General features: G+C 32.5%; 1 protein-coding gene across 1 annotated transcript; it reads left to right on the forward strand.

Moving 5' to 3' along the window:
- Positions 1–3,898: 3,898 nt before the first annotated feature.
- Positions 3,899–9,252, forward strand: LOC132759107 (sorting nexin-14-like). The gene is made up of 8 exons (XM_060750828.1): positions 3,899–4,105; positions 4,425–4,479; positions 4,812–4,932; positions 5,163–5,327; positions 5,828–5,858; positions 6,425–6,489; positions 6,987–7,078; positions 7,425–9,252. The coding sequence occupies exons 3-8, from the start codon at positions 4,824–4,826 to the stop codon at positions 7,482–7,484; spliced, it is 522 nt and encodes a 173-aa protein (XP_060606811.1). The 5' UTR covers positions 3,899–4,105; positions 4,425–4,479; positions 4,812–4,823; the 3' UTR covers positions 7,485–9,252.
- The last annotated feature ends 3,938 nt before the right edge of the window (positions 9,253–13,190 follow it).

Genomic DNA, 13,190 nt, shown 5'->3' on the forward strand with positions numbered 1-13,190 from the left:
AATCAGGTTCTCTCATACTAGGACTACATTCAGTTATTGAGGTTTCTGACTGCAAGTGGTTGCTTACCACAGGGGGTACATCATTGGATGAATCATTTCCAATATGATCATATGATTGGTCATTGTTACCATCACTTTGGACCTCTCTAAAGGTTATTACACCTTCGCTATCTACTGCTCTTGGTTCTGACATACTGGTATTATAATAATATCTTTTTTTTATATCTGTCCGCTAAAGAAGGGTTTTTATGTTATCACACATAAAATAGTTGTCCGCTATGGAAGAGTAGATTCTATCACAGGATCTGACAGGATGTTAAATATCAGATCCCACCGCTGCCACCATTAAATGTCACGGTCTAGGCCGTGAGGTAAAAACCTTCGGTAGTGTGGTCTCTCAGTAGAGGTTTATTAATTTAGTCTGTAAAGGGAGTTGGTTGGTTCCACACAGTTTACAGTGATTATCATTCTATATCTACTTTGCTCATTCTGTTACTTATGACTTTAACAGAACACTATCTCTACATAGATAAATAAATTCTCTGTAAGATTTAAACACTGTTTATTCCAGTAGTATTATTCCAGTAGTACAGTAAATTGCAAGTTTATTTGGTTATAACAATGTTACAATAACAAAATAATAAATTGTCAACACATGAGCACAATTGTATTTTTATCATTCAGCAACAGATTCAATACGATAATGTAAATAAGTAAAAGTTTGCAATAGAAATCATCAGAGTTTCAAGTCCTATTAATGTTAAAACCGTTTTCTAAATTATATCTCCCTTAATTTAATGTATCTTAATGTCTAACGCGTGTACCTTCTTTAATAGTCAACACGGAAAAATCGCGTACCAGTGATCCGTGACCAAATTTAACAAGCAGTTAAATAATCTATTTCAAACAGTAAAGTGTTAATAAAAAACGTGTAATAAAGATTAAATATCTAGAAAATAGCTCAGAACTGTTTAATCTGAATAAATAAATCGTTATTTATCAAGAATAGTTTAATTACTTTAGTACGTAAAATTGCAGACGGCACTTATAAATTTTCCGCTCAAATTTGTATCTCAACAAAACGGGGTTTTGCCTCTGAAGTTCTGGTCAAGACTGAGCTGTTCAACCAAAAATCCGGGCCCTTTTATACCCAGACAAATCCCAACCACAATAAATTGGTTGAAGTGGTTGGTTTACAAAAGTGGTTGTGGTTGGAGCCAAAAATTGGTTGGTCCGACCAAGAAATATTGGTTGATTTACCAAAACGGTTAGAAATTTAAACATAGACTCTTAGACCTATGAAATAATAAAAATGGACATAGAACATTTTGTTACAAATATTATGGCATTTTCTTAAACAAGTTATACCTTTTCAATGAAGAAAATACACAAAAATCCGATCGCAGAATTTCGTCAATAAATTAGCTGTAGCCGGTCGTCCCTAGTAACGTACCGGAAACAGTTCAAAATGGCATCTTCAAGTGAAAGTGGAAGCACGTTTTTCTAAGAAAACGGATCATAACTACAAAAATACATGGAATTAAACATTGTTACTTGGCAAAACAGTGACTTAAATAATTTACAAACAATAACAATAGGATTTATAATCACAGGTAACAAGTGAAAGTGACAATTTCCCTCAGAAGTTAGATTGAGCTGCACATCGTAATAATGAAGGATAAACAAGGAAAACATGTTGGATAAAATAGGATAGATTAAATCTGGCTCATAACCCGTATACATGGGTTGGTGTTTTGATTTCTAGTAAAACACAGCTCATTATAAGTTTTATGGCTAGAAAATGTCAACATATCCTCACTATTAAAGATTAGAAGAAAAGTAATTTCTCAAGTTCAAGTCAATTAAGGTAAGGAGTTGAGTTCATGTAGTTCAGTTATGTTACAGTTATAGTTGAAAATTTCAGATCACTACAATATAGGGTTTGATGGTCTTGTTTTTTTAGCTCACCTGTCACAAAGTGACCGGGTGAGCTTTTGTGATCGCTTTTCGTCCGTCCGTCCGTCCGTCCGTAAACTTTTGCTTTAAATGACATCTCCTCATAACCCACTGAGCCAATTTCATCCAAACTTCACAGGAATGTTCCTTTGGTGGTCACCTTTAAAAATTGTTCAAAGAATTTAATTCCATGCAGAACTCTGGTTGCCATGGCAACCAAAAGAAAAAACTTTAAATATCTTCTTTTAAAAAACCCAAAGAGCTAGAGCTTAGATATTTGGCATGAAACATCTTCTAGTGAGTGTCTACCAAGTTTGTTCAAATAAAAGCCCTGGGGTCAAAATTGGCCCCGCCCCTGGGGGTCATTGATTTTCCCTATATGCATATAGTAAAAACTTAAAAAATCTTCTTTTAAAGAACCGTAAGAGCTAGAGCTTAGATATTTGGCATGAAACATCTTCTAGTGAATTTCTACCAAGTTTGTTCAAATAAAAGCCCTGGGGTCAAAATTGGCCCCGCCCCAGGGGGTCATTGATTTTCCCTATATGCATATAGTAAAAACTTAAAAAATCTTCTTTTAAAGAACCCAAAGAGCTAGAGCTGAGATATTAAGCATGAAACATCTTCTAGTGTGTGTCTACCAAGTTTGTTCAAATTAAAGCCCTGGGGTCAAAATTGGTCCCGCCCCGGGGGTCATTGATTTTCCCATTATGCATATAGTAAAAACTTAAAAAATCTTCTTTTAAAGAACCATAAGAGCTAGAGCTTAGATATTTGGCATGAAACATCTTCTAGTGAATGTCTACCAAGTTTGTTCAAATTAAAGCCCTGGGGTCAAAATTGGCCCCGCCCCGGGGGTCATTGATTTTCCGTATATGCATATGGTAAAAACTTAAAAAATCTTCTTTTAAAGAACCATAAGAGCTAGAGCTTAGATATTTGGCATGAAACATCTTCTAGTGAATGTCTACCAAGTTTGTTCAAATAAAAGCCCTGGGGTCAAAATTGACCCTGCCCCAGGGGGTCATAGAGTTTCCCTATATGCATATAGTAAAAACTTTAAAAAATCTTCTTTTAAAGAACCCAAAGAGCTAGAGCTAAGATATTTAGCGTGAAACATCTTCTAATGAGTGTCTACCAAGTTTGTTCAAATAAAAGCTCTGGGGTCAAAATTGGCCCCGCCCCAGGGGGTCATTGATTTTCCCTATATGCATATGGTAAAAACTTAAAAAATCTTCTTTTAAAGAACTCAAAGAGCTAGAGCTAAGATATTTAGCATGAAACATGTTCTAATGGGTGTCTACCAAGTATGTTCAAATAAAAGCCCTGGGGTCAAAACTGGCCCCGCCCGGGGTGGGGGGGGTCATTGATTTTCCTTATATGTGTATAGCAAAAACTTAAAAATCTTCTTTGGAAAAACCCAAATAGCTAGAGTTTAATATTAAGCATGAAACATCTTTAACTAAATATCTTTAAAGTTTGTTAAAGTAAACGCCCGGTGGTCAAAACTGGCCCTGCCCCAGGGGTGTCATTGTTTTTAACTATATGTGTATAGTAAAAACTTTAAAAATCTTCTTTTAAAAAAGCCAATGAGCTAGAACTTAGATGTTTAGCATGAAACATCTTCTTATGGGTGTCTACCAAGTCTGTTCAAATAAACAAATAAAAGCCCTTGGGTAAAAATTGGCCCGGGGATGGGGGGGGGGGCCTATATACAGGTGAGCGACCTCAGGGCCATCATGGCCCTCTTGTTTAATAATTTACCCTTGAATCTTTTTTTACTTGTATTTTAAAAAGGGAAGTACCAGCTATCTGAACTCTAGCACAGATGCATTATGCCCCATTTCTCTGTTTGTACCTTCTGCATTTGTGGAATATACAGAAGTTTTTAGTGTAATTTACATTCTATATATGCCATATGGCTGATATCAAACAGACCCTTTTGTGATAATTATTGTCTTTGTGTTGACACTATTCGTTGAAAGAATGCGTTTACACTATTCGTTGAAAGATTCTAATTGCAATGAATTTTATTTCACAATGTTTTAACTTGACAATTAATGCCATATTTTTAATAGAAAGGGCAGCACCTTGAGACATTCCTGTATGGATTTGAGAGAAGTACAGAGCCTCCAAAACCTCGACCTGGGTAATAATTTCCGTCATTTCATTTTATTGTTTTCAATACAGATTTGTGTTTATTCAATTAAATCCTTTATACTGTTTTCAATTCAGATTTTTTTCATCCCATATTATGTAATCTAACTAATCTTGATCCTTTTGGATACTTAATTTTGTGATTTTTGGTATCAAAGTTCTTTTAATTTACAATCTTATGTGCGGTTTAAGTTTAAAAGCTGGAGTTAATTTTTAGAATTTAGCATGATAGTCATCAGACACATCTGAAAATCAACCACAAAAATTCAGCAAGTTCATAATAAGTAATTTTTTGTCTTGTTTACATTTAGGAAACAAGAAAGGAGAGATTCCGGAGCATCATTATTGTCAAATTCGAGTCTTAAGGTGAGATTTTCTTTACTTATATTTTCTTTCGTGTCCAATGTATCCGCAAGTATGTTCACCAGTCTTGTCACATTATTCAAATGCTTTATTATAAACTGAACTGTCATTGTGAACTGCCTCTGGTCTCGATTTATTTCTGATGTGAAATAGGAAATAAAAAATGAGGGAATGTGTTTTTGATTGTCAGCTAAGAAGCTTTCCAGCTAACTTTCGGAAAGTTGAGTTTCCGATTTTTGCTGAACTTGTACAAATCTTGATCTTTAGCTTAGACCTCTAAAGTTAGAAAGTTACTGTATAACTTTTTCAGTTAGATTATGTAATTTTTTTTTCAGTTATGCCAGACAATGTTTGAGAACAACGCTAATGGTATAGATAGGCGTGACCATGTGGACGGTGACTTGTTGGTAGAAAAATCAGAGGTGGAAGGAATTTATGACTCCTTGATTTACATAGGTACACGTTTTAAGAGTTTTACTTTAAATTTTGAAAATCAAATGTATATTTTCTTTTAAATCCCTTCAGTGTTAAGCTGTTTCTATCAAGGTACATGTAGGTAAAGTGGGGTCTTCATTCACAGGTAAAAGTAAAAATTAACTAAGCATCAAAAATTGTAAACTAATTGTGACATTTTCCAACCATTTGAACTAACATTTTGTCTTTAAGAGAGTTTACTTACATTTCAGCAAGGTATGTTTATAGAGTTCCGGACTGGTGCCATCAATTGTTGTACACTGCACGTATGTTTGTGAAACAAACTTTAGAAGCATATTTAGACTGGTACACAGACTATAAAGTTCACATGGTCACACGGGAACACAGGCTGGTCTCACTTATTCACCTACTTAGAGGTAATCAGTTTACCATCTATTGTTTTGCAACTCGAAACACGAAAATAATGTTTATTAAACTTTACTAGAGAGATGTTCATTACTTTGTATCGTTTGCCCCATAATCCAGTCGGATATTTTTATTACTTGCATGTCAGAAAGCTAACTGGAATTTTATTGAAACTCTATCATTCATTCTTTTTATATGCCTGCTTGTTGCACAAATGACAAGCTATTGTTTGATTAATATCAATGAATCTTGAAAGTTACCAATTGACCCTTTAATGTCAAGTGGCAAAATAAGTCACCCCTCTCCAAATTTCTTTTAATCAATCGGCGATTCTGAATCTTTCTCCTTTATGATTCGAGAAACTTATTTTTGTATAAAATATTGTATTAAAATTTTGTGAATACACGAAGCTCTTTTACAAATACAATATCCTCAGTTTTAAAACTTTCGTCATATGAATAAACAAACAAAAAGCAATATTCTGATTTGCTCTTTTGCTTATTATTTTCAGATGTGCTTTTCTTCGACAATGACCCACCGAGGTAAAGAGACTTTTTTATATTACTTTATAATAGAAAATGATCTGGTTTACATTTAATAAATCTTGTGCATAAATGCTGTGTTTGGTGATTTTCTGTCCCCGTGAAGTGCAGGCAACATAAGACCATGCTAAAATGAAAAATAACTTTATTTTGAAGGAGGTAACTGCTAGCATCCATCCTTTTTGTTTGGACTTATTATTAGAAGCTTCATTTTCAAAATATTACGTAGCTTATAGATTCTGATTACTGACATAGGAAGTTCTGTATGAAACACTCAAACCAACACATCAAATGGTAATGTCATTGAGCTGCACTAAATTGCAATTTTTATCCTTTTAAAATTAACTTAATCAGTTTTTATTTTTCAACAAATAAATTTGTTAACCAGATTTTAAAATATGGCAACTAGAGTTTGGGTGAAAATTAAACAAAAATAAGCAAGAGTTACACACCAAAACGCAAACACACCATCAAAGGCTCTAACTAGAAAAAAAAGTATATTTCTAAGCTAAAAATGAAAATGATATTTTTGATGATAATGGAATATACAATATTTGTATATTTAGGACAGACGATGATAAAAGAAAACGTTTCCAAGAAGTGACGACTGGCTGCCTGAACTTCCTGCCAAGTATGTAACAATGTTACAACTACTTAAGTTTTAAATAAGTGTTCTTATGTTAAATGATATGTGAAATGGCGGTGAGAGACAAACGACCCATAGGCTAAAATGTCAAAGTTCAATGATTACGGAGAAACTTTCGCATTGCCTTGCCTTCACCCAAGGTTGAGATAGCGTTTTCTAGATTGCCCGACACAACTAAATTACAAACTTCAAAATAAAATTGTCTTACTGATTTTATGTAAAATGAGTAATTACAACAGATGAAGAATTTTTTTAAAAATTTCATAGCATGGTGAACGTATCATAGTCATGCAATCTTATTATTTTTGTAACATGGACATGATAAGTGTGGAATTGTTCATGTTTTTATCTTTCTTATTTCAAGAAAAGGATTTCGTACTCACCCTTGCATTAGTGTTTGTGTTTAGGTAGTTTTGGAAGTAATCTGTTCGTAATTTTTTGTGCTCTTGTTGCAAACCTTCATAATTATATTTTCATTACAGAACCAGCGGTATGGGTGATAGGTGAGACTCCACATAGAGAGGGAACTTTAATGATTCTACATGCTTTACAACAACCTAAACTTAACAAACAGGTATATACAGGGCAAACACTTACCTGTACAATATTTGATATTCTTAACTGTTTAATTACATTTAAAGTTGTTATCTGCATTTGGGATTAAAAAGCTTACGAATTTGATTAATATCAATTAAGATTTGTTTATTTATTACTCTGTAATTCATTTAACTAATACGTGTGCATATAATATCATATATTTAACTTAAGTTTAGTCTATTTTGCAACTTTCTAAAATAATAACCAATGAAGACATATTTTGCATGTAATACCATGTATTAAAAAGATCATTACTGTTACTATTGTATAAAAATTGTTTGTTTAAGAATACATGAGTGTATTGTTACATTTTATTTTTTCAGCTCAGTTACGTGTTCCTAGATATATTCATCACAGAATTGTTTCCAGAGTTAAAGCAGTGATCAACTTTAGTGAAAACATGATATCATCAGCAAGAAATCGTTAAATATAGAACAATAATGTTTTGCTTAACTCAATATTTATATTGTTCTGTTTTTGATACCTAATTTTAAGGTTACAATCAAAATTTGAAAGTGGGAACAAACAATGATTCATAATGTACAAATCATTCCTATTTGCCCGTATATGCTTAAATCCATAGTCTGCTGGAACCTAAAATTATAAACATTTGCCACCAGTATAAGGCTAGACCAACCTTCTCATTCTTGAAGACTAACTAGCATCTATACTAATGACAGACTAACTTTTAATATTCACTTTTGTATCTCAAAATTGAGAATGGACAGTTTTCAAAGTGAAATGTAAGAAATTTAGCAGGTTAAAGGGTAACTAGCCTCCGAGTCTGAGTGGTGAATGGCTACCTAACATCGATCCTCTACTCTTTCAGTGCAATTTCCTTGCTAAAACTGTTTAAATCAGTATTATATCAGAGGTTTATCACAATTTTGTTATAACTTGTATATGTTATGTCAAATATTTAATATTGTCATTTATATGTATTGGATGTTTGTCTGTTTGGGTAGATTATAGATCCACTGTTATAATCAACTGTGTTGTTTGAAGGTATGTGCAGGAATAGAAAGAAGTGTCTATTTTGTTCCGTAATCAAATACGAGTAAATACCATGTAAAAATATTTAGATGTAGTAATTATGACGTGCAATATAACATTACATGCTGTGATAAATTATGTATTGAAATGAAAAATATTGTAATTTGATAGACAGTAAGACTTGAATTCCTATCATAGACACAATTAGAGAAAAAATACAATAGTCGAGGTATTGTCACTGAAGTGCTTTTTATCGCGCTTAACCACAGTGGTTTTGAAAACTAATATAGTTTGACAAGGACATAAAATTGAAAGTTTGTAAAAGGCCATAAGTTTTGAATAAGCGTAACGAATACCTAAAAGCAAAATTGCTTTATCCAAAAGTAAAATATAAATAACTTCAAAAGAATTTTGATCATTAAGTCGTTTGATAATTTTCCTCTTATATAAGGATTAATTGCACTATTCACTCTATAGACAAAATATTTTCAATCTTTGTTCGAGTATAATGTATTCATAAAGTTTTCATTTTTAATGGTTACATATGAAACAAACATTTAACAAATTTAATGATAATTTTAATCAAGGAATTATTTGTGTTAAACATTTACAATCGCTTTTAGAAAAAATATTATTCTAAAACTTTAAAAATATCTCTAAACAAATTATTTTTCACAAAATTATTTGTTGCCCTTCATTGATGAATTGATGCTTAACTGTTCATTTTTAGCTTGACTAGGGAGGAATATTGTAGTCGCCCCGGCGTCGGCGACGCACTAAGTTAAAGATTTTGCGTGCAAGTTTGTAACTCCAAAATACACAATAACTTCAGACACTTACTTGAGAGCTAAATATGATGTTATTTTATCTATACAAGACCCATAACCAAAGCATATAATTTGACAGAAATATTGCCCTTTTTTAAATTGCACGTTATCCAGTCACTGGGAATGGTCGGGCACTCGGTCATCAGATAACTATTATTACTTTGAAATATCTGGAAATTTTATAAGCTAAAACTTCTAGCTATTATGATTGCTGCGGAGTCATTGTCATCTTTGTCGTTGTCATTATCACGGTGTCTTATGTTGCCCATTATTCAAACATCTCAACATGAAACTTGGAATACTTGCTCATCATGACATGTGCAGTCGTTAGACAAGGAAAAAAGTCTGAATATATTTGGATTTATGTCCTTTTTTTTTGCAAAATTCTTGAGGTGAAATATTTTTATGAATTATGTCCATTTTTAACTTATACATGAATACAACTGGATTTTGAAAATTATTGCGCAAACACCACATGGGGTACACTTGTTACAAGAATGCGATTGATATTTATAAAAAAAAATGTGAATGGCTTTTTGTATTAAGTTTAATGTTCAATGTGTTATTTATGAAATAAAACTCAAACAAATATTAATGTTTTTGTTGTTATTAATTTGAAATCAGACTGTAACCAATGTTTCCAAGATGGTTTTATTTTTTCTTCAACGTGTATCCTTGTGACCCTTGGAATCTCCTACTTGATTTAGAAAATAACAAAGAAAATGATGATAAAGTGTTGGTTGCTAGGAAAATCAGAAGTCATGCCTGAAGATATGGTTATGTTTTATATAAAACTTTGTTATTTTTGGATGGATTGGAAAATAAACATCCATAGATATGCAGCTTATTATGACGACATGCAAGTTCATTGATGCTCATGTCTGGTCTTCATTTCTGTCATGCATAATATTAAAGCTAACCTTTCAGGTACATTAAGAAGACTTGTTATGAGCAACAGCTAGATGTGGAGGCTACACTTGGATGTAAAAATAGTACATAGATAGTTGTATCTCGTCATATCTATGTCAATCATTCATGGATGCTTTTTGAAATAATTAGGCATACTGAGTATATAAGAAAATGTTTGATAAGGATTCTTTATTGTTGTTACATTTCTTGTTATAGTAATAATGCCTTGGTTTTGAGTCAAAGCTTAGGGTTCCTTTAATGGGCCCTGTTTTGGGGGCATTGTCTGTATCAAGCAACAAATATTGTCATTAACTGTTTTGTTATATATGCATGTTGGATAATTGTTATTTACAAAGTTAATTACAATTGATATTATTTTGATTACCTGGAAAGGTATTTAAAAATTTTGATAATATCTACATAAGAAGCTTGACATTTTTATGTCAAAATCAAGGGCATCTGGCCTTACAATGATGATGCAAGCTGATACCATTTACATATAGGGAAATAATAAACAAATTTAAATAAGAAATAGATGTAACAACACAAATGATTTATTGTTAAAATGCTGTCATTGCTTTATGCAAATTTGAAAGGTTGTTGTACAATAAGGCCACCAGGTCATACACGTATCACAAAATATATAACAATCATGTGATGCAATAACATTATATGAAACATTACAGAAAATAGACTTATCAATATACAAATTTTTTATCTATATACAAAATTTTGAAGATATATTCCCCAATACAATACCTATTTAGATTCATATTCTAGAGTTTAGTTAACATTTCTAAAATATCTTAACATTAGATATATATTACCAATGATAAGAAATATCTATGCAGCTCAAAAAAGCTTTTTGAAATTTCATTTAAATTACACGCAAACAGTTCGGACTTTGTGAGAAATCATTTGGGGAATAAAAAAATGTTAATATTTGGATAGTATTTCGTTTCTCATGTTTACTGTAAATGAATGGACAATGCAATTCATCTATAAAATATGTTACTGACATGGTATATGGGGGACATAACCTCCATTGATCAATATATGCACTAAGCTAACACTTTTCGTTATATAAATCTCATTCTTGTTACATTCTCCTGTATATTTGATCAGCAACCGATAGAAAATACACAGAAAAAATAAGCCCGTACGATTATATATTTTATCAGTAAGACGAGCTCAACTGAAACAAGAATTACATTTATAACTAAACTTTTCATGTTATATGTGTGTTTTTGTCAATTTTCTTGCCAATTAGTAAACTGGATAGAAGCCGGCATATATGAATTTTTGCCACGTTGTTTCTTGCTCTTTGTCGCAAAGAAAGCAGGTAACATTTTAATGCCTGTTTTGGTCTGTTTTCTTGTTCCATACATTGCCCTAAAATATTGAGTGCTGTTTCTTTATGTCCAAGGTATTTGTTTATTTCTATAATGTTTGCAAGTTTACTTAGTGCTTGTCGTTGATCCGTGATACCGTTGAAGATGCCTGTATACTTTATATTGTAGGAAGTACAGAAAGGAAGAGAATCAATTGTAAGCCAAGTCCATCCAGTCTTCATTTTGATCTCTGTGTTTATGTCATCCTCTGTAGATCTGAACATTTCATATTGTAGTTCATGAGGAACACAGTTGATCTCTTGTTTTAAAAATCTGACACAAAATGCTGTAATATTTTTGACACAGTCCTCAATTTGTTCAAAACATACCGTTTTAATTTCTGGTGGAGGCATCATATCCCAGCAGTTACACATAGGAAAAACAGGATAAGAGTAAAACTGGCTTTCAGTGTTCCTCAAAATAAGTTCAGTTTTCTCTATATCCCCTGAACTGTAGAATACTGAAGCCAATTTCAGTCTGCCAGATGAGATATCTGATTCAACACCATAAGAAAGCCAAGCCAAGGCTTGAGGTGACACTTGATGTTTTAAACCTATACTTTCTGAAGCCAGGGCAGATCCATATGTGGAACAGAGAAAAGGTGCTTGGAACGTGAATGCAGCATGTTCTAAATTATTATCTTTGTCGTTGAAGGTCATTAATCTTTCTACAGTTTGCTTCATTATTCCAATATCTTTATTGCTTAATCTATTCAAATAAAAACGATGGGTAATACTACAATACATTGATAATGATAAGTAATAGGTAGCAGAAACAGTTTTACAAATATCCAGTGAAGTGTCTAAATTATAATGTCCTTCTGGTAGAAATTTCAGTTTAACTTGAAGTCTCTCTCCAAGATCATCAATATTGTTTGTAAGTAAACTTTGTACATCATCCTGTATAAAGTCACTTATATTTTTTAAAAAGTTGATGTTTTGTCTCATCTGTAAACTGCCCTGCCATCAAATTGTTTTTCTGGTATAATGAAATGTGGCAGAGATTTTCATTCTGTACACAAATGCTTAGTTTCATCAAGCAGTATTTTAAAACATTCTAAAATAAATTGTTCTCTTTCCAAATGCTTTGCTCTTTTTTGTTCTATACAGTGAAATAGAATTGTTTTTGCACATGAAACTTGAGATGTTTATTTCCCCATGAGGATTTTTAAAAGAGATTTAAGAATAATCTTCATTAAAACATAGGCATTTTATGTGTGTTTATATCTAAATCAAACATTAGACATCTTTCTGCCAGGGATGTAGATATTCTCCATTCCAGTTCAGGATATTTACTGATCTTACTTCCAGTTGGAACACAAAAAACACCAGGTACTTGCTGCATATCTTCTCATCTCTTGTGTTGGCCATTTGCCAATGCCTTGTCTCTCTAACCATCCTGATGCTGTTGACTTTGGCCATGATTTAAAGGGATATGCAAACACTTTGTCTGCATCATAGTCTCCTTGTTGTCCCTGGTGTAGCAAATGATGGTCCATGTTGTGTAGTATATTTAATATTATCAGTTCTATATACTTTGTTCTTACGCAATATTCTTCCTATCCTATCAGTTATATGGTATTTATCAGGAACAACAGTGGCAGGAACAGGTTTATCATGTTGGAGAAGCTGTAGAAAACAGTACCCAGGGGAAGTGTTCTCATCTTGTATCATGAAGTAGTTTGTTTTGCCATGTTCCCACTCTGACCAGTCATGTATTACATTGTAATCATTCTTATAAATTAGCTCGTCAGTGTCTGATTTTAGTCCTATTGTAGTTGTTCCCTCAATCTTACTCCCTAGATAATATGAAATTATATTGTGTCCAACTGACTTCCATGTGATATTAGTCATAGTTTCCATCAACTTGAAATGTTTTCTTGCTCTCATTATCATTCTTTCATTCACGCCAATATCATCTAAAACCTCTGATAACATCAGTGATATATGTTTCCTGCTTTCAGGTGATT

Source organism: Ruditapes philippinarum, unplaced genomic scaffold, assembly GCF_026571515.1.
Source record: "Ruditapes philippinarum isolate M1 unplaced genomic scaffold, ASM2657151v2 ctg5637_1_1_1_1, whole genome shotgun sequence".
NCBI classification, from domain to species: domain Eukaryota; kingdom Metazoa; phylum Mollusca; class Bivalvia; order Venerida; family Veneridae; genus Ruditapes; species Ruditapes philippinarum.